The sequence below is a fragment of the Schistocerca cancellata genome, chromosome 1, assembly GCF_023864275.1.
Source record: "Schistocerca cancellata isolate TAMUIC-IGC-003103 chromosome 1, iqSchCanc2.1, whole genome shotgun sequence".
NCBI lineage: Eukaryota > Metazoa > Arthropoda > Insecta > Orthoptera > Acrididae > Schistocerca > Schistocerca cancellata.
Genome location: NC_064626.1, coordinates 669,566,440 through 669,590,695, shown reverse-complemented (window position 1 = coordinate 669,590,695; position 24,256 = coordinate 669,566,440). Strand labels below are relative to the sequence as shown.

Sequence of the window (24,256 nt, the reverse complement as noted above, 5' to 3'; positions counted from 1 at the left end):
AACGAGTGCACATAGACTTTGTGGGACCATTTTGGAACACTCGTCGGCTCATAGTAGTAGACTCTCTTAGCATATCACGTAGAACCATTCAAGTGTTGTCCTCCATATTTTGCATAGAGGGTTTTCCAGAAGTATTGTGTCGGACAACGGATCACAATTCACTTCACGTTACTTTGAACAGTTTTGTGAACAAAATTCACGTTCGTCATCTAACAAGAGCTCTGTTTCACCCCCAGTCCAATGGAGAAGCAGAAAGCTTTGTATGAACTTATAAACAACAGATGCCCAAGCTTTGCACCACCCACACATGGGAACAGGCACTGCAACTCTTTCTCGCCCTCCTATCACTCCTACTCATGAGATGGACCATCACCAGTGGAACTTCTGCATGGCCGCCACCATCAGACGCCGCTACAACTGCTACACCTACTGCAACATCTGGCACCACCAATGGTCTGCAAGTATCACTTTGTGCCATGTGATCTTGTTCTTTTCAGGGCTTATGGCAAACATGGGCACTGGGAAAGAGGTGTGGTCCGCTTTGCAGCGCCGCCACCAGAACCAAATTCATGCGTGTCATTTGCCCCATGATTCTTCTGCTTTTCTTCCCCCAGACTGAAGGCCTCAGGGGACCGCTCAGCCTTCACAGCTGCCCACTGGTGCCATCAGGGCACCCCAGGAGGAGCAGATGGATGATGCGCCCTCACTCCCACTGTCCCCAATCGCCGATCCGATGGACATGGGCCCATTGTCGCCATCATCACCCCAGGACATGGCCTCAGGCCTTGATGTGTGCCCAAGCGACAGTTTTCTGGATGATGTTCCTGTTGCCTTGCAAGCCAGTTGGCAGGGTACAGTCGAGGGTACGCTATCCTTCACAGTCATTATTAAAAATAAATGAACTAAATGAATACTGGGTGATACTGTTAACTAAATATATGTCACAATTAAATTTTATTACAATGAAACAATGCTTTAGATGCACAAGGCCACACATATGGAGACAGAGCTCTCATGAAAGATAAGTAATTTAGGTTGTAATTAATTGTAGTTGAACACTTTTAAGTAATAATATGTTTTTAGTGTACTCTTCAAGCTCACCATTAAAAGTTTTTCTTTTATTTGCGTAGTGTTCTAGTAATTGCGAAAAGTTTGTTTGTTTACTTACTGCTACTTAGGCCTAATTTTTCGAGTGTGCATATTTAGTGTTATACTGCAATTGGAAGCGCATTTGCTGTAGTTTAACTGATTAAATACTTTCATTAGGCTGCTTTTCAAGCTCACCATTAAAGGTTTTTCCTTTATTTGCTTATTATTCCAGTAATCGCAAAAAGTTCGTTTTGTTTATATTTCGCGGCTTTGCCTTACTTTCCGAGTGTGCATACTTACCGTTATACCGCAATCTCATATGCATTTGGTATAAATTAACTAATTAAATACGTTCCTTAGTGTGCTCTTCAAGCTTGCCATTAAAGGTTTTTCTTTTATTTGCATATTCTTCCACTTATCGCAAAAAGTTTATTTTGTATAGGCCTAATTTTTGATCGTGCATATTTAGCGTTATATCACAAATTTAAGTGCATTTGGTAATAGTTTACTTACATATTAGTTTCCAAAACATATTTAGTGTCCTTTTGCATCTGTATTTAATATATAATTGTTATCGCTTAGTAAATCCCTTAACTAATTTCCAAACTACCATGAATACTAAGTGTGTGAGCTGCAGTAGGAAAGTTAGTTCAATTAATGACTCAACAATTAGAAATTTCAGAGAAAATCTTCAGCAGTTAGACTGGGATGAGGTGTACAAGGAACCTGATGTTAATTTAAAATAAAACTTATTTCATGATACACTTGTAAGAAAGCATGCAAAAAAACCTCAGCTTACTAAAGGAATAAAAATATCTTGTAACCACAAAAGGGAACTGTATCTAACAACAAAAAAGAGTAATGACCCAGAAACAGCCAAATATTATAAAAACTACTGTGGTACATTAAGAAAGGTCCAGAAGCATGTGCATCATGTCTGAGATTAATACCTCTGATGACAAAATCAAAACAATTTGGAATATTATTACAAGGGAGACAGGGCAACCAAGAGTACAGGCTGACGGCATCACCATCAAAGCGAATGGAAACTTGATAAACAACAAGCCGGAAGTTGAAAACATTTTGAATAATCATTTTTTAAATGTTGCAGAGAAAATAGGATCTAAATGTTCATTAGAAGAAGCAAGGCAGTTAATGGAAGAGGCCTTACCCACACCATTTGATACAATTGAAATTTCACCCACCACTCCTTATGAAATTAGGAAGATAATAAACTCTCTCAAGAATAAAAGCTCACATGGAATTGATGGCATTTCCAGCAGGATAATAAAGGCTTGTTCCCAAGAAATAAGTGGGATTCTTAGCCACATGTGTAATAGCTCTCTGAAGCACGGTATTTTCCCAGATAGACTGAAGTATGCCATTGTTAAGCCACTGAATAAAAAAGGGGATACATCTGATGTCATCAACTACCGCCCAATCTCTCTTCTGACTGCCTTATCCAAAATTCTTGAAAAAGTAATGTATTGTAGAGTAGCTTCACACCTTTGTAAAAATAAAGTTTTAACAAAATGTCAGTTTGGTTTCCAGAAGGGTTTTTCAATGGAAAATGCTATATATATATATTTTCACTAATGAAATATTAAATGCTCTGAGTAACCGGAAGTCACCTGTTGGGATTTTTTGTGATCTATCAACAGCTTTTGATTGTGTAAATCATGGAATACTTCTAGATAAGCTCAAGTACTGAGGTATGAATGGGACAGTGCTCAAATGGTTTAAATCATACTTAACTGGAAGAGTGCAGAAAGTTGAAATAAGCAGTTCACATAACATGCAAAAAAACTGGTGATTTCTCAAACTGGGGAACAATCAAGAATGGGGTGCCGCAAGGTTCAGTCTTGGGTCCTCTGCTGTTCTTAATATATGTTAATGACTTGCCATTCTATATTCACGAAGATGCAAAGCTGGTACTTTTTTCCGATGATGCAAGTATAGCTATCACACCCAACAAACAAGAATTAACTGGTGACATTGTAAACAATGTTTTTCAGAAAATCATTAAGTGTTTCTCTGCAAATGGGCTCTCATTAAACTTTGACAAAACACCGTATATACAGTTCCACACAGTAAGTGGAATGACACCATTAATAAATATAGACTTCGATCAGAAATCGATAGCTAAGGTAGAATATTCAAAATTTCTAGGTGTATGCATTGATGAGGGGTTGAACTGGAAAAAACACACTAAGGATCTGCTGAAACGTTTGAGTTCAGCTACTTATGCTATTAGGGTCATTGCAAATTTTGGCGATATACATCTCAGTAAATTAGCTTACCACACCTATTTTCATTCTCTGCTTTTGTATGGCATCATATTCTGGGGTAACTCATCATTGAGTAAAAAAGTGTTCATTGCACAAAAGCGTCTAATCAGAATAATTGCTGGAGCTCATCCAAGATCATCCTGCAGACACTTATTTAAAGAGCTAGAGATCTTCACTGTAGCCTCACAATATATATATTCACTTATGAAATTTGTTATTAACAATCCGAACGAATTCAAAAGTAATAGCAGTGTACATGGCTACAACACTAGGAGAAAGGATGATATTCACTACTCAATGTTAAATCTAACTTTGGCTCAGAAGGGGGTAAATTATGCTGCCACAAAAGTCTTTGGTCACTTACCTAACAGCATAAAAAGTCTGACAGATAGCCATATAGCATTTAAAAGGAAATTAAAAGAATTTCTTAATGGTAACTCCTTCTACTCATTAGATGAATTTTTGGATATAGTAAGTGGGTAATTTCCCCAACCCCAACAAAAAAGTGTCATGTAATATTTTGTGTAACGTAATGTCTATACAAGACACCTTTTATTAATCTGACACGTTCCACATCATTATGAAGTGTCGTATTCATGATCTATGGAATAAGTACTAATCTAATCTAATCTAATAAACCATTTAAATAGGCAACAGCCATAAGATCAGTTGTAGAGTAATGTGAATTATTTCCTCATTTACAAAAATTTATATCTTTGTTCAGTCAGATATCAATGTTGAAATTTTTAGAATACGTTGCTTTTATATAGGTGTACAAACTGTGCAAAAATCATATTTTTATATTCAGTACCACCTGAGATAATTAACCCCAAACTTTACAAACAATGAAAATGTTCAAATTTCTAAAATTCACAAAAAATTAAGGAAACATTTGTAAGTGTTCTTGCTCTATAAGAAGCTAGTAGTGTGTGATATCTAACTATAGAAAAAAATATACCCTCATAAATCACTCCTTGTTTGTTATTTTGGGGCCTAAAAAGTGGATTTTTGAACATTTGGATACCAAAATTTGGAGGTAATTTTGACTGGTTATTTTTGAATTTAGGGATTTTGTGTAACAGACAAAGATGTAGAGGACACTTTTCTAAAAACAATCATGTCAATTGCAATGTTGTAACTTAACCCAGTCCAGAGATATTCGTATTTTTGCAAACGTCTCTAAACTGAAACATCGTCACGCTCTAACAAACGAAAATGGCTGCCATTCAGTAAAGATGAAAGGTAAAATGTTTTAAAATAACTGTTTTGAACGTCTCAATTATAGGGTAATTACATAGAAAAAAATTAAAATATTCAAAATGGTAAAGCAACCAACTTAATTTTTATTGGAACACTTCATTTGGACTGACTGACTCTGCTGCACATGCAGTATGACATTGCAGAGCCATATGCTGAACACGATGGTCTTTGCTCTTGGTAGTGTCATGTGGCCATCTGGAGCCCAGTCTTCTTGTAACTGTACTTTCTTATGACCACCACTGCCAGCAATCATGTATAGTGGCTCCATTCCTGCCAAGTCTTTGTGCAGTATTCTAGAAAGAACATCCAGTTTCTCATAGCATTATTAAATGACCTCATGCAAACTCAGCGAGGTGTTGATAATGGTGTCTTTGTCATCTTGAAGGCATTCTTGACTAACATCAACTCATGACAGCCAATCTCAAAGATAACTAAAGCTCTTGACCATTACACTGTATATTTAATGAAAACTTGATTTGCACTCTTACCTGACTGGTACGAAATCTGAATAGATTTCATGTTTCAGAAGTAGAAACACACTTGCCAACTTTTGTTTTTGTCGCACAACTCCTTCTAGGTGATGCGATTTTTTTTCCTGTCAAATGTGTTACCTATCTGATACAGTAGAGACCTTTTATCTGTACTAGTTAACAAGAGGAGAATGATCTTCTTGCAGAAATAGCAAACAGCCAATCAGTTGCCAAATAGAAGTATTAAATCCCATTTACCATGGTTTTAACATTTACAAAATATGTTTTCTTCAGGAGGAAATATTGACAACTGGATTACATGTTATGTTGTAGCAGAGGTACATCAAAATACAGCTGAAAGGTGTCATTCAAATATCCTCTGCCACAACATGTAATCCAGTTGTCAATATTTCCTTCTGAAGAAGACTTTTTATAACTATGATAAAAGGATTTTAATAAACCTTCCATTTTGCAATGATTGGTCATTTACTATTTCTACAAGAAGATTTCATCCTATGGTTGCTGCTCCAGCCAGGTACACAGTTTTGAAGTGAATGATGATGTGAGCTACTGAAATAGGATAATATATGAAAGTATAGTAACTTTCTAACACAAGAATTAAAATGAGTGACTAGAGTTGCAAACAATTAGTACTTCACATCTGACACCTACATCTACATCTACATCCATACTCCGCAAGCCACCTGATGGTGTGTGGCGGAGGGTACATTGAGTACCTCTATCGGTTCTCCCTTCTATTCCAGTCTCGTATTGTTCGTGGAAAAGACTGTCGGTATGCTTCTGTGTGGGCTCTAATCTCTCTGATTTTATCCTCATGGTCTCTTCGCGAGATATACGTAGGAGGGAGCAATATACTGCTTGACTCTTCGGTGAAGGTATGTTCTCGAAACTTCAACAAAAGCCTGTACCGAGCTACTGAGCGTCTCTTTTGCAGAGTCTTCCACTGCAGTTTATCTGTCATCTCCGTAATGCTTTCGCAATTACTAAATGATCCTTTAAAGAAGCGCGCTGCTCTCCGTTGGATCTTCTCTATCTCTTCTATCAACGCTATCTGGCATGGATCCCACACTGCTGAGCAGTATTCAAGCAGTGGGCGAACAAGTGTACTGTAACCTACTTCCTTTGTTTTTGGATTGCATTTCCTTAGGATTCTTCCAATGAATCTCAGTCTGGCATCTGCTTTACCAACAATCAACTTTATATGTTCATTCCATTTTAAATCACTCCTAATGCCTACTCCCATATAATTTATGCAATTAACTGCTTCCATTGGCTGATCTGCTATATTGTAGCTAAATGATAAGGGATCTATCTTTCTATGTATTCGCAGCACATTACACTTGTCTACATTGAGATTCAATTGCCATTCCCTGTACCATGCGTCAATTCGCTGCAGATCCTCCTGCATTTCAGTACAATTTTCCATTGTTACAACCTCTCGATATACCACAGCATCATCCGCAAAAAGCCTCAGTGAACTTCCGATGTCATCCAAAAGGTCATTTATGGATATTGTGAATAGCAACGGTCCTATGACATTCCCCTGTGGCACACCTGAAATCACTCTTACTTCGGAAGACTTCTCTCCATTGAGAATGACATGCTGCATTCTGTTATCTAGGAACTCTTCAATCCAATCACACAATTGGTCTGATAGTCCCTATGCTCTTACTTTGTTCATTAAACGACTGCGAGGAACTGTATTGAACGCCTTGCGGAAGTCAAGGAACACGGCATCTACCTGTGAACCCGTGTCTATGGCCCTCTGAGTCTCGTGGACGAATAGCGTGAGCTGGGTTTCACACGACCGTCTTTTTCGAAACCCATGCTGATTCCTACAGAGTAGATTTCTAGTCTCCAGAAAAGTCATTATACTCGAACATAATACGTGTTCCAAAATTCTACAACTGATCGACGTTAGAGATATAGGTCTATAGTTCTGCACATCTGTTCGATGTCCCTTCTTGAAAACGGGGATGACCTGTGCCCTTTTCCAATCCTTTGGAAAGCAACGCTCTTCTAGGTACCTACGGTACACCTCTGCAAGAAGGGAGGGCAAGTTCCTTCGCGTACTCTGTGTAAAATCGAACTGGTATCCCATGAGGTCCAGTGGCCTTTCCTCTTTTGAGCGATTTTAATTGTTTCTCTATCCCTCTGTCGTCTATTTCGATATCTACCATTTTGTCATCTGTGCGACAATCTAGAGAAGGAACTACAGTGCAGTCTTCCTCTGTGAAACAGCTTTGGAAAAAGACATTTAGTATTTCGGCCTTTAGTCTGTCATCCTCTGTTTCAGTACCATTTTGCTCACAGAGTGTCTGGACATTTTGTTTTGATCCACCTACCGCTTTGACATAAGACCAAAATTTCTTAGGATTTTCTGCCAAGTCACTACATAGAACTTTACTTTCGAATTCATTGAACGCCTCTCGCATAGCCCTCCTCACACTACATTTTGCTTTGCATAATTTTTGTTTGTCTGCAAGGCTTTGGGTATGTTTAGGTTTGCTGTGAAGTTCCCTTTGCTTCTGCAGCAGTTTTCTAACTCTCTTGTTGTACCACGGTGGCTCTTTTCCATCTCTTACGATCTTGCTTGGCACATACTCATCTAACGCATATTGTACGATGGTTTTGAACTTTGTCCACTGATCCTCAACACTACCTGTACTTGAGACAAAACTTTTGTGTTGAGCCGTCAGGTACTCTGTAATCTGCTTTTTGTCACTTTTGCTAAACAGAAAAATCTTCCTACCTTTTTCATATTTCTATTTACGGCTGAAATCATTGATGCAGTAACCGCTTTATGATCACTGATTCCCTGTTCTGCATTAACTATTTCAAATAGTTCGGGTCTGTTTGTCACCAGAAGGTCTATTATGTTATCGCCACAAGTCGGTTCTCTGTTTAACTGCTCAAGGTAGTTTTCAGATAAAGCACTTAAAAAATTTCACTGGATTCTTTGTCCCTGCCATCCGTTATGAACTGAGTCTCCCAGTCTATATCTGGTAAATTAAAATCTCCACCCAGAACTATAACATGGTGGGGAAATCTACTCAAAATATTTTCCAAATTATCCTTCAGGTGCTCAGCCACAACAGCTGCTGAGCCAGGGAGCCTATAGAAACATCCAATTACCATGTCTGAGTCTGCTTTAACCGTGACCTTCACCCAAATTATTTCACATTTCGGATCTCCGTCAATTTCCTTCGATACTATTGCACTTCTTATTGCTATAAACACGCCTCCCCCTTCACTGCCCAGCCTGTCTCTACGGTATACATTCCAATCTGAGTTTCGGATTTCATTACTGTTTATGTCTGGTTTCAGCCAACTTTCTGTCCCTAGTACTATATGGGCATTGTGACCGTTTATTAATAAGAGCAGTTCTGGGACCTTTCTATAGATGCTCCTGCAGTTTACTATTATCACATTAATATTGTTATTCCCTGTTGCATTTTGCCTACTCCTACCTTGCCACGTCTCAGGAGGCGTCTTGTCAGGCCTAGGGAGGGAATTCTCTAACCTAAAAAACCCACATGTGCACTCCACACGTACTCCGCTACCCTTGCAGCTGCTTCCGGCGTGTAGTGCACGCCTGACCTATTCAGGGGGACCCTACATTTCTCCACCCGATAGTGGAGGTCGAGAAATTTGCACCCCAGATCTCCGCAGAATCGTCTGAGCCTCTGGTTTAAGCATTCTACTCAGCTCCAAACCAGAGGACCGCGATCAGTTCTGGGAACGATACTACAAATAGTTAGCTCAGATTCCACCCCATGAGCGAGGCTTTCCGCCTTCACCAATTACGCCAACCGCCTGTACAAACTGAGGATGACCTCTGAACCCAGACGGCAGGAGTCATTGGTGCCGACTTGAGCAACAATTTGCAGTCGGGTGCACCCAGTGCTCTCTATCGCTGCCGGCAGTGCCTCCTCCACATCTTGGAGGCAAGCAGACAGAGTAAACACTGGCCTTCTTCCCCGAACTTTCCACTATTTTCCTAAGGGGCTCCATCACCCGCCTAACGTTGGAGTTCCCAATAACTAATAAACCCCTCCCCCCGTGTGCCTACTCGGACCTTGCTGAAGGAGCAGCCACATGCCCTCTGACAGGCAGAGTGGGCGATGCCACACGGCCAGCTTCCACATTGACCCTCCGTCTTGTGCGGCGCGAACGCCGCTGAACCCGCAACTCCCCTTGCACCCAGTACCCGCGAATATGTCTCGACAGCAGGGACAATGGGGTGAAGCATGTAACACCTGGGGTGTACCATGCGAAGTGCCAGACTCCCCACTGCCGCTACATTCCTAGGCAGCAGCCTGAAGATGGCCGACCGCGGCCATCAACACGCTCAGCTGTTCACGAACAGTGGCCAGCTCCTCCTGCGTCTGTACACAGCAGTCACACATCCTATCCACCCTACGAAATCAATTTACTGTAGAGAGTTAATCAACTTTTAACTAGACTGCTAATTCACTAAAGGTGGCTGATAGTTGACTAAACTGTGGTTGCTAGACACTTCTTGTAGAAAACAATGAAAATAACACTACCTGTCTCTGGACTGTATTGAAAACAAACACTAGCACTACTGGCACTATGGTTGACTGAAGGGACTCTCTCGGACTGTATTCAAAACAAACACGAAATCTATGGAACACTATTACTAGCACTCGACAATTAAAGCTTCCTAAAAGCAAAAACACACGGAAGAAGAAGTGACAAGTAAGAAAAATACAGTTAATACTTAAATTAACATAACTCGCTGCACAGCAGACGGGACAGATGCAGTTACGACGACACTGTATTCTCAGTTTTGATACAGTAACACCGGCCAACTTAACTTACTTTTGATGAATGGATTCTAGCACAGTGAAATAAATGGGTAGCTCTTAGAGTGTATTTAAGATGCTGTTGGTAGTTCAGAAACTGAATGTTAAATGAAAATCACACAACTTCATCTTTCAGCTAATGGTACAGCAACCTCCTGATGTGTTCAAGACAGAATAAGGAAATTAAATAAATAAAAAGTCATTTTGCCACCGAGACTGCCTATTCTTTCGTGAATGTTAAATGGTAAAAGTAACAATGAACAGTAATGTTTCACAGATGATGGGTAAAATCAAGTGAATGACTACAACTATCTTATTGATCCTCACATATCTGAAGTTTATTTTTATCATTTACAATAAACTGTTTGATACGTACAATGTAAACACGGTCATATCATACTCAATCCGTACAACTTTTATCAAGCTTGCTTGCAAAGAGAGAGAGAGAGAGAGAGAGAGAGAGAGAGAGAGAGAGAGAGAGCACTCTTACAATATTTATTTTACTTCTATACTGTTTTTGGTATGTACGTTTTGGTGGTACACTGATCTGCGGCACAGACCAAGGTCTTGGGAAGGGTAAAAAGAGGACAGTTTGGTTGTGAGTTGGTAAAGGCAACACATGTGATCATATGTGAATAAGTACAATTCTTGTTATGTATTTTATGCATATTGTATTTCAATGAATGATTATGTCCACTATTTTTATGATGTCATGAGTCAAGGTGGATGAACATCAGTATGTTCAATATTATGTTGGTCATATCAGCAGTCTTTGAGAGGTAATGTTGCAGTTCACTCCCAAAGACTGTTACTGGTACAAAATGATGTGACATAAACAGGGTGATTCATGAAGATATGCAAATATTTTAATATCTTATTCTACAAATAAAACTGAAGAAAAAAGTTCACATAAGCATAGGTCTGCAAATGTTTAGTTACAGAGTTATGGCTAATAAAAGATTTCACCTGAAATTTAGCATCTTCGCTAATATGAAGCCATTGCAAAACTGTACAAGGTTAGAGTAAAGCATGATTTCCATTTATTTTGTTGTTATTGATCTGGTGAATCTAATAAAACATGTCCCGAACATGTATCTGCAGTAGTTTTCCAGAACACCCAGAAAAGCAAAGACGTAATTTAGTAAAAATTTTCATTTATTAACTACTTGGCCCAACTTGTTTTTTAAATTCCAGACAACTGCACAAAGTTTTCAACAGAAGTTGTAGAGAATTTAATTTTGGAAAAATGATGGTAATAACATTAACTGACAGTGGACTCCTGGACAGGTGAGTACAGGGTTATAAATACAAAATAAAATCGAGGTAATACAAAGCAAAATAGAATTGTATGTCAGCTAGTATGAAAAGCATAGTGAACGCATTATCATAGCCAAGACCGGCATGAAACCAACCCCCACCACAGTAGTGGAATTTTATATGCCAACTACCTGCACAGATGATGAAGAAAATGAAATAATGAATGATCAAACAAAAGAAATTATTCTAATAGTTATGGGAGAGGAAAAATAGTAGGATAATACTGACTGGGGGAAAGGAATGAAGGAGGAAGCCATCTGGTAGAATTTTGCACAGAGCATGATTTAATCATTTCGAATCCTTGGTTTATGAATCATGAAAGAAGGCTGTATACGTGGCACAGACCTAGAGAAACTGGAAGGTGTCTGACTTATTACACAGTGGTAAAATAGAGATTTCACAATCATAAAACATTTCTATGGGCAGATGTGAACTCTAATCACAATTCATTGTTTATGAACTGTAGATTAAAACCAGAGAACCTGCAAGAAGAACCAAATGTTCTGAGTGTTTCAAAAGGAGCATGAGGCAACAAATAATTGAAATAGGGAAAAGAACATAGTATAAGAAGAACGGATAACTTTGAGAGATGAAATAGTGAAGGCAGCAGAGGATAAAATTCATAAAAAGACAAGGTCTAGTAGTAATCCTTGGATATCACAGAAGATATTGAATTTAACTAATGAAATGAAACTTCTCTTAGAACTTAAGTTACAGAAAGGTAAACGAACATTTACAGCATATGTTGATTAGAGGAAACTTTTGACAATGTTAACTGGAAGACACTCTGATATTCTGATGGAAGCAGAGGTAAAATAAAAGGAGCAACAGATTATATACAACTTTTACAAAAACTGAACAACTGTTGTAAAACTCTAAGAGATCTCCTCACCAGAGAGAGCATTGCAGGAACATGATAGTATGCAACCTCATGTTGTAGAATCCAGCTGCATGAAAGCTGTCAGTAATAAATACTGACGAGTGCAAGCCAAGTGCTGTGATCCACTTCCTACTCATGGAAGGAATAACACATACAAAAAATTTTTCATGAATCTAAATGGTTTACAGTGAAGGTGTTATGGACAGAACAAGTATGTTTAAGTGGTATAGGGAGATTAGTGGAGGCAGAAGAAATGTTCATGATGAACAGTGGAATGTAAGACCTTCCATTTTGACCAATGAGCTGGTAAAAAAAATTGAGGAAACTCTTTGTGAATACAGCTGGCTGACTGCGGATGAAATTTCTGCTTTGTTTCCACAACTCTCCAGAGCTCTCTTACACAATACTCTCTCAGAAATGCTGGGCTACCAGAAATTGTGCACAATATGGCTTCCAATACAGGTGACAGAGCAGTCCAAGAGATATCGGGTCAATAGTACCTACAGGTTTCTTGAGCATCTTGAACTGGAAGGAGAGAATTTTCTGAGCTCTACTGTGGCTAGATATGAAATGTGGGTGCATCATTAGACCCCTGAGGCAAAAACATAGTCTTCATAGTGGCACCACAGTAATTCCCCATCTGCCAAAAAATTCAAAACCATGTTTTTGAGCCAAAAAAATCATTGCCTTAGTGTTTGGGGAATGGAAAGGCATCATTTTGGTTGAAATTCTGTCTCGTGGGAGACCATCAATACAAAACGATATTGTAAGAGCCCAAGGAACTCGCAAGAGGCATTCAATACAAAAGCTGGGAAATGCTAATGAGAGAGAAGTGTGTTCATTGCACGACAAAGCCCGTCCTCATACAGCCGTAGCCATCAAGGTGCTTCTTGGCTCATTTGATTGAGATGTTTTGAACTCATCCTCCCTTCTCCCCTCCAAACTACTTCCTCCCCACCCCTCTACCCCATATTCCCCTGACTTGACACATGATGCAGACTATCATTATTCCACCACCCTGAAGACATATGAGTGGAATTAAATTTTCAACCAATGAGCTGAGGCAGAAAGAGGTTCGGAGTGGGGGAAGGAGCTAGAGACAGAGTTCTTCAAGGAGGGCATAAAGAAGCCTTTGCCAAGGCTCATCATGGGGTGGCAATTATGTGAAAAAAGTCAACAAATGTAGCAACAATATCCTTGTAATACAATTTTTGTAAGAAGATATATACATCTAGTACACTTACTTTCTGAACGTGCTTGTATTTGCCTGCAGTGTAGGCCCACGTGAAATGAAAGTGGATGATAAGCTGTTCAGATCAGGAGAGAATAGAAGCCTTTGAGATGTGGTACTACAGAAGAATGCTGAATATTAGATGGGTAGGTTTTGTAATTAATGAGGAGGTAATGAAGAGAATTGAGAAGAAACAAATCTTGTGGCACAACTTGTATGAAATAAGAGATCGGTTGAGAGGACCCATTCAAACTAGTGAAACATCAATTTAGTTTTCTAAGGAAGTAAGGGGGAGGGGGGGAGGGAATTGTATAGGGAGATAAAGAGACGAATATAGTACGCAGATTCAAATGGATGCAGGTTACACTAGTTATGCAGAGGTGATGAGGCTTGCACAGGATAGAGTAGCTTGGGTGGAGAACTGCAACTACCCAGTCTTCAGACTGAAGAAGATGATGATGACAGCCATGTATGCTGTTCTACCTGGACGTGGTTATACAATAACTACCAAGAAATCTCCCTCATTTTATATTTCCTCATATTACTAGTTTTCCTTGTGATACCATTTTATACTTTTTAATCACAGCCTACAATGTTCACATGTGCATCAAGAGTAAGTTCCTCAATTATGAAAGAATTAAATTCTTCCATGTACTGAGCAAAACTGATTGATTACAAGGCAACATCATTCTATTCATCCAATGTAAGAATGCGAAGGGAGGAACACACACACACACACACACACACACACACACACACACACACACACACACCTGCCCTCCACCCCCACTTATTTTCTTTCTCTAGTGTTCTGATTAAGTTCTTATTACAAGTTACACACAAAATTCAGCAGTGTGTAACAGGCATATCTTTGCAACACAGTAGCTCCATGAATTGGCTTCTCATGCCATCTACAGACTTTCATTTGAAGATAGCCATACAGACCCAAACTGGTTACTGGAATTAAAAATAAATAATTTATAGCTATGTGGACTATTTTATTGATTATGTAATCAGTTCAGCTCCGAACGATATGCTGAGCATGTAAAACAATAAAATGGATGATTTCATCTCAAATCATATAAGTGATGTCAATTTGTGGTCATGAATTTCTCTGAAAAAAAAAAAAAATACTTATTAGACCTAATAAGTATTAAGAAACAAAGTATTTTCTTTTTATCTTAATTTTTGTAAATAGTACGGCCCCTTGTGAAAAATGTATCTTTTGTAAATAACTCTTAAAGCAGTATAGAACAAAAAATATATAACTAATAAAGCAAAAGTACTGGAGACCTGGCATATGTTTTGTGTTAAAGCTCCCTCTTAGTGTGTTGAAATTTAGTTGACACCCACAAACTTATGGGCATCCTTTCACTTACAAATTTAAGACGAAAATATGAAGTTTCAAGTTAATTTTCCACTTACTTTTTTTTCTAATTTGGAAAAATCACAGAATGCTACCTTTTTTGTCATATTACGAAATACTACTGATGTAACTATAAACAGGATCTTCTTTGTTCCAGCTATCAGCATTATGTAAATATTTATAACTAAAAATTAAAAAAAATGTATTTTTCCAAGTTTTTTAATGAATTATTTACTCAAAAACCCCTGTATGAAAACCTTTGAGAATTACACACAATATTGCTTGGTTAATATTTTACTAGACAGTGCAAAAACAGTGGGCAATATTTTTTCTGTGTAAAGTGTTAAAAAATTTTCAACATTCTGCATATTTCGCATCACTGAATTTCTAGTCTAAAATATGCATGTTGGCAACACTGTATCCAGCACTCTTCTATTTATAACACACGAGTGAGAACTTGCACATAAACCACTCTGCATCGAGTTTTGTGTCTGATTTAAACTTTTTGTTGGATGCGACGGCAGTGAGGAAATACAGTAGTGAAAGAGTGAGGTGTGTGGGCTATGAAAAAAGACACATGAAGGTGGTGTTCAAGGAAAGTGAGAAGCACTTCACAGTTGTTGGAAATCTGTCAGAGGTATTACTGAAATATATTGGTATTAGTATCATATCCATTGTGCAAAAATTGCTGCACTCACTACAAGAAGAAATTCATTCACAACCAACCTGAATGATCACCATCACCTGAATGTGAAACTGAAGAAGACTGTGCAGGTGTTTATATTTCTGGGTGTGGAATTGTTGATGTGTTGAATGTTAGTATTTCTGCTGTAGCTCCTACAATATCTCTCCTTAAAATGTCCAGGAAAGGTAAGAAGCACAAGAAGAAAACAGTATGTAAAAAGAAACGTGGAAGACATATAAACAAGTTTTACACATGCAACATTTTCAAAACTTTGTGAAACGTAAAATGTAGATGCACTTGGCGCAGAACCTGAAGATGTATACGAAATGTGATGTGTGGTTTCAAAACCTTAATACTGCTATCTCAGCAGCCACCTATACTGAAATGGTACAGTTACTGATACTGATACCATGTAGCTACTCCGAGCAGAACATAAAGAAATTTATATCCACTTCCTCACATTATTTGATTTCAGAAGCTCATAGAATAAAGAATGAGAAAGGTCATGTGGAATAATCGGGTCTACTGCCGGACGTTTGTGTCACTCTGGCACAATATTTCGGCCACGTAACTCGTTGCCTTCTTCAGGTGCTACCTGAGACTGCCGTATTGGAGGATCTTGTCCAGTATTTATGGCCGCAGGGCACCCAACACCCGGCGGGCATAAATATTGGACAAGATCCTCCAATACGGCAGTCTCAGGTAGCACCTGAAGAAGGCAACGAGTTACGTGGCCGAAATATTGTGCCAGAGCGACACAAACATCCGGCAGTAGACCCGATTATTCCACATGTCAAGATCTCGCCGGGAAAGCCTGAAGAGTTAATGAGAAAGGTATTTGGGCATGCCCAGATTCTTACTCTGGGCATTCATTGTAAGATGACACACTTACTGTTGCTCAGAAATATTACCTAAGTGATGACAAAGATTGCAGCAGGCAAAGTCCTAACCATGCTGATATTATCCCTGTCAGTGAAAATGCTGAAAAATTTAAAAAGTAAAAACATATATGACAAGTTCAATAAGGAGAGAAGGAGAGCATATCTCCTAATGAAAAAGGAGAACCTGGATTTAAACATTCGTCTCACAAAATTCTAGTCCTTACGACCAAATTGGGTAGAATGCAAGTCAGTGAAGGACGTATGCACAGGTATTTACTACACTAGGCCTAATTTGAAACTTTTTGTTTCACTGTAAGTAGTGTCACAGGAAAGAAGTACACAGAGATGGACTTGATGCTTCTGTGTATATGTCAAGAACCGCAAGATAAATGTCAGTTGCAGGAGTGTCTAATGTGCCCTGGTGCTGAAGTGATGACTGTTGAAGCGTTACACCATAAGGGTACAGACAATGATGTAACCTATGCATTGTGGGAGGGAGGAGAGTTGATGAAGAAGACAGTTGAGCCAGCTAAATTTGTTACTGAGGTCAGGCTCACCATCATATTGGGAGAATTCAGAAATAACAGTTTTGCATGACATTTACTTAAAATCACCTATCAATTTACATACACACATCAAAAAAAGTTTTGCATCACCCCGGTTCCCAGAACTTCTGAAGATAGACACTGACTGTGGATATTGTATCACAGACACAGTTCCTTTGACTGTTCAGAGATGTCACTAAACCCACCCAAAGATGTAAACAACCATGGGTGAGTAGTGCCTATTAGATGGAGAAGATCTGACAGCCAATCAGTTCCAGTCATTCCACCAGGAAGGAGGTACATGGCTCGCGTTCAACCATTCCCCGATGGTTGATACCACAGTTCGATCATGTCCGCATTGTTACTTTGTGCCAGGGAGGGCTCTCAACAAGGGAAGTGTCCAGGCATCTCGGAGTGAACCAAAGCGATGTTGTTCGGACATAGACACAGAGAAACAGGAACTGTTGATGACATGCCTCACTCAGGCCTGGTTACTACTGCAGTGGATGACCACTGCCTACGGATTATGGCTTGGAGGAACCATGACAGCAATGCAGCCACAGGACACTGTCTTACGACTCAAACTGTCTGCAATAGGCTGCATGAAGCGCAACTTCATTCCTGATATCCATGGTGAGGTCCATCTTTGCAACCACAACACCATGCAGCGCAGTACAGATGGGCCCAACAACATGCCGAATGGACCGTTCAGGATTGGCATCATGTCCCTTCACCTATGAGTGCCACATATGCCTTCAACCAGACAATCGTCGGAGATGTGTTTGGAGGCAACCCTGTCGGGCTGAATGCCTTAGACACAGTGTCCATTGAGTGCAGCAAGGTGGACGTTCCCTGCTGTTTTGGAATGACATTATGTGGGGCCGACTTACACCGCTGGTAGTCATGAAGGGTGCCGTAACGGCTATACGATACGTGACTGCCATCCTCCAACCGATAGTGCAAGCATATCGGCAGCATATTGGTGAGGCATTTGTCTTCATGGATGACAATTTGCACCCCTATCATACACATCTTGTGAATGACTTCCTTCAGGATAACGACATCGCTCGACTAGAGTGGCCAGCATGTTCTCCAGACGTGAACCCTATCGAATGTGCCTGGAATAGGCTGAAAATGGCTGTTTATGGAAGACATGACCCACCAACTGCTCTGAGGGACCTACGCCTAATCATCGTTGAGGTGTGGGACAATCTGGACCAACAGTGCCTTGATGAACTTGTGGATAGTATGCCATGACGAATACAGGCATGCATCAATGCAAGAGGACGTGCTACTTGCTATTAGAGGTACCGGTATGTACAGCAATCTGGACCAGCACCTCTGAATGTCTCACTGTACGGTGGTACAACATGCAATGTGTGGGTTTCATGAGCACTAAAAAGGGTGGAAATGGTGTTTATGTTTATCTCTATTCCAATTTTATGTATAGGTTCAGGAACTCTCAGAACCAACGTGATTCAAAACTTTTTCTGATGTGTGTATTTTTTATTTTCAGCTTGAGAGTAGAGCTCGGCCGACCTAAAAAATTTCTCACATTTTGTCTAAGCAAATATTGCCTACTGTGATTGTACATTCCCTAAGTGCAATGACCAACTAACGTACCATGAAATTTTTAGAACATTTAGGATGGGGGTTTTGAATAAAATCATTTCTGTATAACAAAAAATCACATACTTTCATCTTTATATAAAAAATATTTTGACAGTTTAAGAATTTCATGCATTTGTGTCATAGCTGACAGTTAGCAGTCTTTCCACTTTATCACTTATTACTTCTGAAGACAGTCAACTTTTTCAAAACATAATTTTGAAATTTACAAATTTTCATAGTTTATCCCCCCCCCCAAAAAAAAGCTCAGAAGTGTGTATAAATTGGTCATGTCTCACAGTAATGGGAAAAAAGTTTTTATTGAAAATAAATTCAGATTTATATCACTTTTCTTTGCTACAATTTTTCTTTTTTCCCTTTCATGACATTTTTACAAATACTCTCATTTTGAGAGGTCTGTAGTGTTTTAACAAATCAAAACATTGTAGTTTTGGAGAGGTGTCATGTGGAACTTCAACATAGCCTATATTTTTATCAGCAAACTTTGAAATAGTGATGTCACACATTCACTCTTGACCTGTATGATTTGAGATGAAACTGCCCAGATATACCAAACACATATAAGAAAAATTGGATAAGAGGAATATTTGATATGAGTCGTTACCTTCGACCAGTGACACAGAAAATATGCGATAAGTGCCATAAACAACATGGTAACTGGATTGTGATATCAGTGGCAACTTCTCCAAAGGGGCTAATCTACATATTGATCTATCATCACAACCATTTTCCTTTTTTTTAGTTTCACATTTATTGGCTCAGCCAACTAACAAAAAAACTGTGAATAAACAAACCAAAAGGTGAAGTCAAAGAAGCCATTAACATTACATCCAAGTCACAGTCAATGACTTGTATCAAATATTCCTCCTGGCTCGAAAAATGAAATACCTGTGCATCAATGAAATCAACGGTGTCATTCCCAGGTAATCTTTGATAGGCCACCCTCCCATAAGTAGTAACCTTTCTACGGGACATATCCACTGCAGGAACTGTTGCAGTTTGATGGCTGCTGACGTTTGACCTGAACTGGCAGGTACAGGATGAATGCACCTTCACCAGTTTGCCTGACTGGAACATACATTTATAATGGACACTAAATAATAATAAAATGTAGCTTTTAGGATGAGACTCTGCATATCACTATTATCATACCTTTCACATATATGAAATAAATGAATTATCTGCACGCTATATACCAATAAAAATACAACGTCTGGGATTTCAGACCAATACCTGTCTTTTTGAGACACTGCTGTTAAATTGTTCAAGGAATTGATCTAAAATGCAGATATCTGGGTTATCATCCTGGCTGAGCATGCTGTTTTATATTGTTACATTCCATCAACACAATACATACTCTAAATTTCATTTATTCGCCCGCAGATCACCATATAATGATATCGGATTGTCGTCATAATACCATGAAAAAAAAAAAAAAAAAAGTTGCAAATATATAGAATACACAAGAATGCTTTATGAGGATAGGACATGTGGTGGGGCCTGGCCTTGATGAAGGAACCATCCCAGCATTTTCCTGAAATAAATTAGGTACAACACGGGAAACCTAAATTAGGACAGCAGGACATAGACAAAATTCCATCTCATCTGCCCAAATGGTAGGTCAGCAACTTAAAAACTGACTGCCTCATTCGGTTTCTCCTTATTGTATTATGTTATTTTGTTCACATACAATACACACACTGTCACTGCACACACTATGGACAACTGCTGGCGACTCCAGAACCAAGAAAATGGTGCTATGCCCTTGCATTCCCTTCAGTCGATTTTGAAAAACTGGCTCCAGGACCATAAACGTACTATCATGAGTAACACACATCTCCACGTCCTCCTTTTAGTCTGTCTGGAAGATTGAGCCAGTACTCCCCTGTGCTGAGTGAGATGTTGAACTTAGGAGAATGGGAAGACATTACTACAATGTATTATAGATCTTGGCACTACAGTATTGCAATGTGACAAGGGTGTTCTACTTATATCCTTTCATTATTAAACATTATTCTGAATCCTCTAAGTAATATTTGACTGTGTAGTATGTATTACTTATGATGAATGGTTTAGAAGCTTTTTTCAAAGATATGTATTTTAGTAATCTTCTTCCTCTCATTGGGCAATTAATTCTAGATACAATTTTATTCTCTGATAGCAAATGCTGTTCTGAGGGTTTTTTTCCCCTCCCCCTTGTTAACTGTAAGTCCAAACTGGCTCTTTTTCTGTGATTATGTATAGATCTACTAGTTAAGTACTAAGTAATGTCTTTTCTGATCTGCTCAACAGATTGGTAGATGTATTCACTAGGTGCTGCAACAATATCCAGAGTCTTAAACAGTTCTTTGCAATGAGCAGTCATTTTTCTGCAATTTAAAAGTTGTGTCAGTGTTTTGTGCCTTCGATCTCCAGAAAAAAATCCCATAGCTAAGAACAGGGTGTAAATAGAAACAATATGTGACTACAAGACACTGGCTGTTATAAACTGGTGCTAGAACCCTAAGAGCAAAAAATTCTGTTGACATCCTTCCTGCCAGTATCTTTGTGCCTAAATTACATGTTAACTGAGAAATATTCATCCCCAAAAACTTCATGTTTGTTATACAATTTATAATTACATCATCTAAACTTAATGGGACAGAACTACATTCCCTCTCTAAAAGTCAAAAATAAATGCAAATTTAAGAAAAAGTGCCTCTTATTATTATCATCTTCTAGGCAGAACAATATTAATCATCTCATTAGGAGGAAAAAGAAGGTAAGATTTGTAAAGTTCTTATAGCAGTGCTGTCTCCATAATGCGGCACACTTAAAATAATACATCTGTAAGTGCATGCATGTTTTAAGCATGGGGAAATTCAAAAACAGCAAAAATGGAAGAACCGAGAAAGTTGCAGATGCAGTGAAGAGAGCAAAATAAATAAAAAACTGAGGGAAAGCAAATATGGATATAGACTTTGTGTGTGTGTGTGTGTGTCCTCCCTCTGATTATCACAAAGTAGTTATTGCTTTTTTGGGTCTGTCAATTTAGATTTTCCAATACTGCCAACATGTGTGTTAATGGACATGATGACATTTCCAAACTTGAAGTACTCTATGTTTTATGTGTCTGTAAATAAAATACTTACTGAAAGAGAAAAAAATAATAAATTTTGAAATACTTATATGACATACTGTTTACACTGAAAGTGAAACACAGCAATTTCATGAAGATACATAGAAGTATAAATTTTTTGGCAAATTCGGTAAGACAAGGAGCTCAGATTCACGATACAGGCTCATGCTCTGCCTGGCTATGCTGTTTTACATTTTTTCCTAAATCACTTTAAGCAACTGCCAAGATGGTTCCTTTTAAAAAAAAGCCAAGTTCATATGTCTGTAAACATGAGCTATGTCTTTCTTGCATTAATCTGACAGATCTCATCAAAAAATTATCTTTGAAAAAATAAATTTCTGATACTGAGCATTGTAGCACAATGCAAACATTACTAGATTATGACTGGCAACTGACATCACAGAATTTTCATACCTGCCTTCTTCCCTGCCCCTTTACACAACAAATCGTTAACATGAAAATTAACAAATCCGGTTAAACTTTTACATGTGACATTTACTTGAAGCTACATATTTCAACACAGTGTATGGGTAAGGTGTTATAATAAAGTTTTGTAAATAAAATGCAATGGTTTTAAAGTTTAACCATTGTAAGCAAAATTCTCTCACATACTCCAGCTGCCACCAACATTATTTAATAGTGTAACGATGTAAGAATAAGTATGCTACATATGCGCACTTCAAGAGAGTACTATACTTTAATTTTTGCAATACGAATTTGGCTGTAGAACTACTGAAACCTACACGTGACTAGTAGTATCCTCGCTAAATTGACTGTTATTTACTTTGATGGTGTGTTATGGTTTAACGTGTAAAGTACATGGAATTAGCTTGCAGTCTGCGGGTATTACGAATAACTGTGTCTATCCTATTGCCTTCAAATTTGGCCCGAGTTCCTGCAGCAAACTTTATTGTTTCACTTTGTTCCTATATAACATTAAGTTCACAACACCTGAAATTCAAAACACAGACCGCAATAGGAGATAATGTTACCTTGTATCATGTACTTTTCTTAGATAACAGTAATTAAGTTGTAAATTTTATTAGTTGTTCCTGAAACGCTTTGGAAGGTGTTTATAGACAGTGTTAGATAGTTTCTGAAATTTATAGATCTGTCTCTTTAATATGACAGGTTATATCTACTCACTGTCCGTTCTTTCAACTAGAATTACTCACCTGACCAATTATGTATTTATTTATTACACGTACTTAAGTAAATATTTTCGGCTTGTCAAATTCTAGCGCACCTATTACTGTACTCAATTCTGTAAACAATACTTTCACTGTAAACACTACCACGCGATAACATTTTACGACATAAACACGCTCTAGTACGAGAATGGGACTACTAGATGTCAGGACGAGTAACATACTGAGAAGGCGGGTTTTCGTTTCCCCGCAAAATTCTCTGGTTGACACTAAGAAAGAAAATTTACTGTGACCTTTCTTTACACTTATAAAGTTCTGTGAAGGGATGGTGATGATAATATGGAGATTTATAGCTCTTTTAAGGCGCACTAATTTTTATAGACCTCCGTAAGCCCACTGCGAATATTTCCTTATTCTCTCTCATCCTTAAAAAGTGGATATTTCAAATAGCACAGATTAGTTCTAACATGGTCAGGAACTGTTATGAAATACGGCGGAACATAGATGGACAGCGCGAACGTATTAAAATTTACATTCGCTAAAAATTTGTGTTCGATTTCGGGGCTATTGCTTTTCAACGCCCGACTGACTCTCATAATAATCGAACAACATACACATCTGCTACAATCTACGTTCATACATCCATATTTTGCAAACTGCTGTGAAGTGCGTGCCAGAGGATACTTCCCATTGTACAGTTACGAGGTATTATTTCCGTTTCATTCACGTATGGGGCCTAGGAATAAAGACTTTTTAAATACCTCTATGCGCGTTGTAATGAACCTGAACTTATCCCGTAGGGATCGTGACCATCCCTTCGTGGGCATTACGTGGTGGTTCTAGTTTATTACTGTTGTCTTCATTTAAAGTCTTTTCTCGAAACTTTGTAAGGCGATGCTTTCGGGTTCGTTTGCGACAATCTTCTAATATCTGCAGTTCAGATTATTTAGCATCTCTGTGACACTATTCCACGTGTCAAATAAACCTGCGACCATTCGTGCTGCACTCCTCTATATACGTCAGTATCTCTTGTGATCGTGTTTCGTAAGGGTCCCAGACGCTTGAGCAATATTGTAGGATGAGTTACACGCAGGCGTGGATCCACCATTTACATTTACAAAAATGTAATAAATGATGTAGAAACATAATACGTGTCTCCTACAGCCAGCGTTTGGAAAAATTATAATTATGTTGTTGGTGTCATTAGGGATATGCCGATGGACGTGCATATGCGTAAGACTGTGTTTCGAGTTTTGGTCATAGCTGATCTTAAATTCGTCTTCGGCGTCACATCGAAAATGGTTTGTCAGCAGATGCAATTGTCCCTGGAAGCGTTAAATGCACCAGTACATTTAAGTGTGTTATGAGAAATCGCACCCAGCCAATATCAGTGGTCATCAAGAGCAATACTGACACTGTGAGTTGGGGGACAGAGTGGGTACCAGTGCAGTTTGTTAGTGCAGGTTGCCTACATTTAGAGGAAAGCATAAATTCAGGGG

At 38.6% G+C, this 24,256-nt stretch overlaps 1 protein-coding gene across 1 annotated transcript in view; it reads right to left on the bottom strand.

The window, feature by feature from the left end:
* LOC126183838 (transmembrane protein 230) overlaps positions 1-22,963 on the bottom strand; it is a 40,356-nt gene extending 17,393 nt beyond the window's left edge. Inside the window, exons 1-2 of the mRNA XM_049926101.1 lie at positions 22,785-22,963; positions 19,380-19,559 (exon numbers count right to left, since the gene is read on the bottom strand). Of these exons, the coding sequence (XP_049782058.1) occupies positions 19,380-19,466 (87 nt within the window). The 5' untranslated portion in view covers positions 19,467-19,559; positions 22,785-22,963. The remainder of the gene's footprint in view (positions 1-19,379; positions 19,560-22,784) is intronic.
* Positions 22,964-24,256: the final 1,293 nt, after the last annotated feature.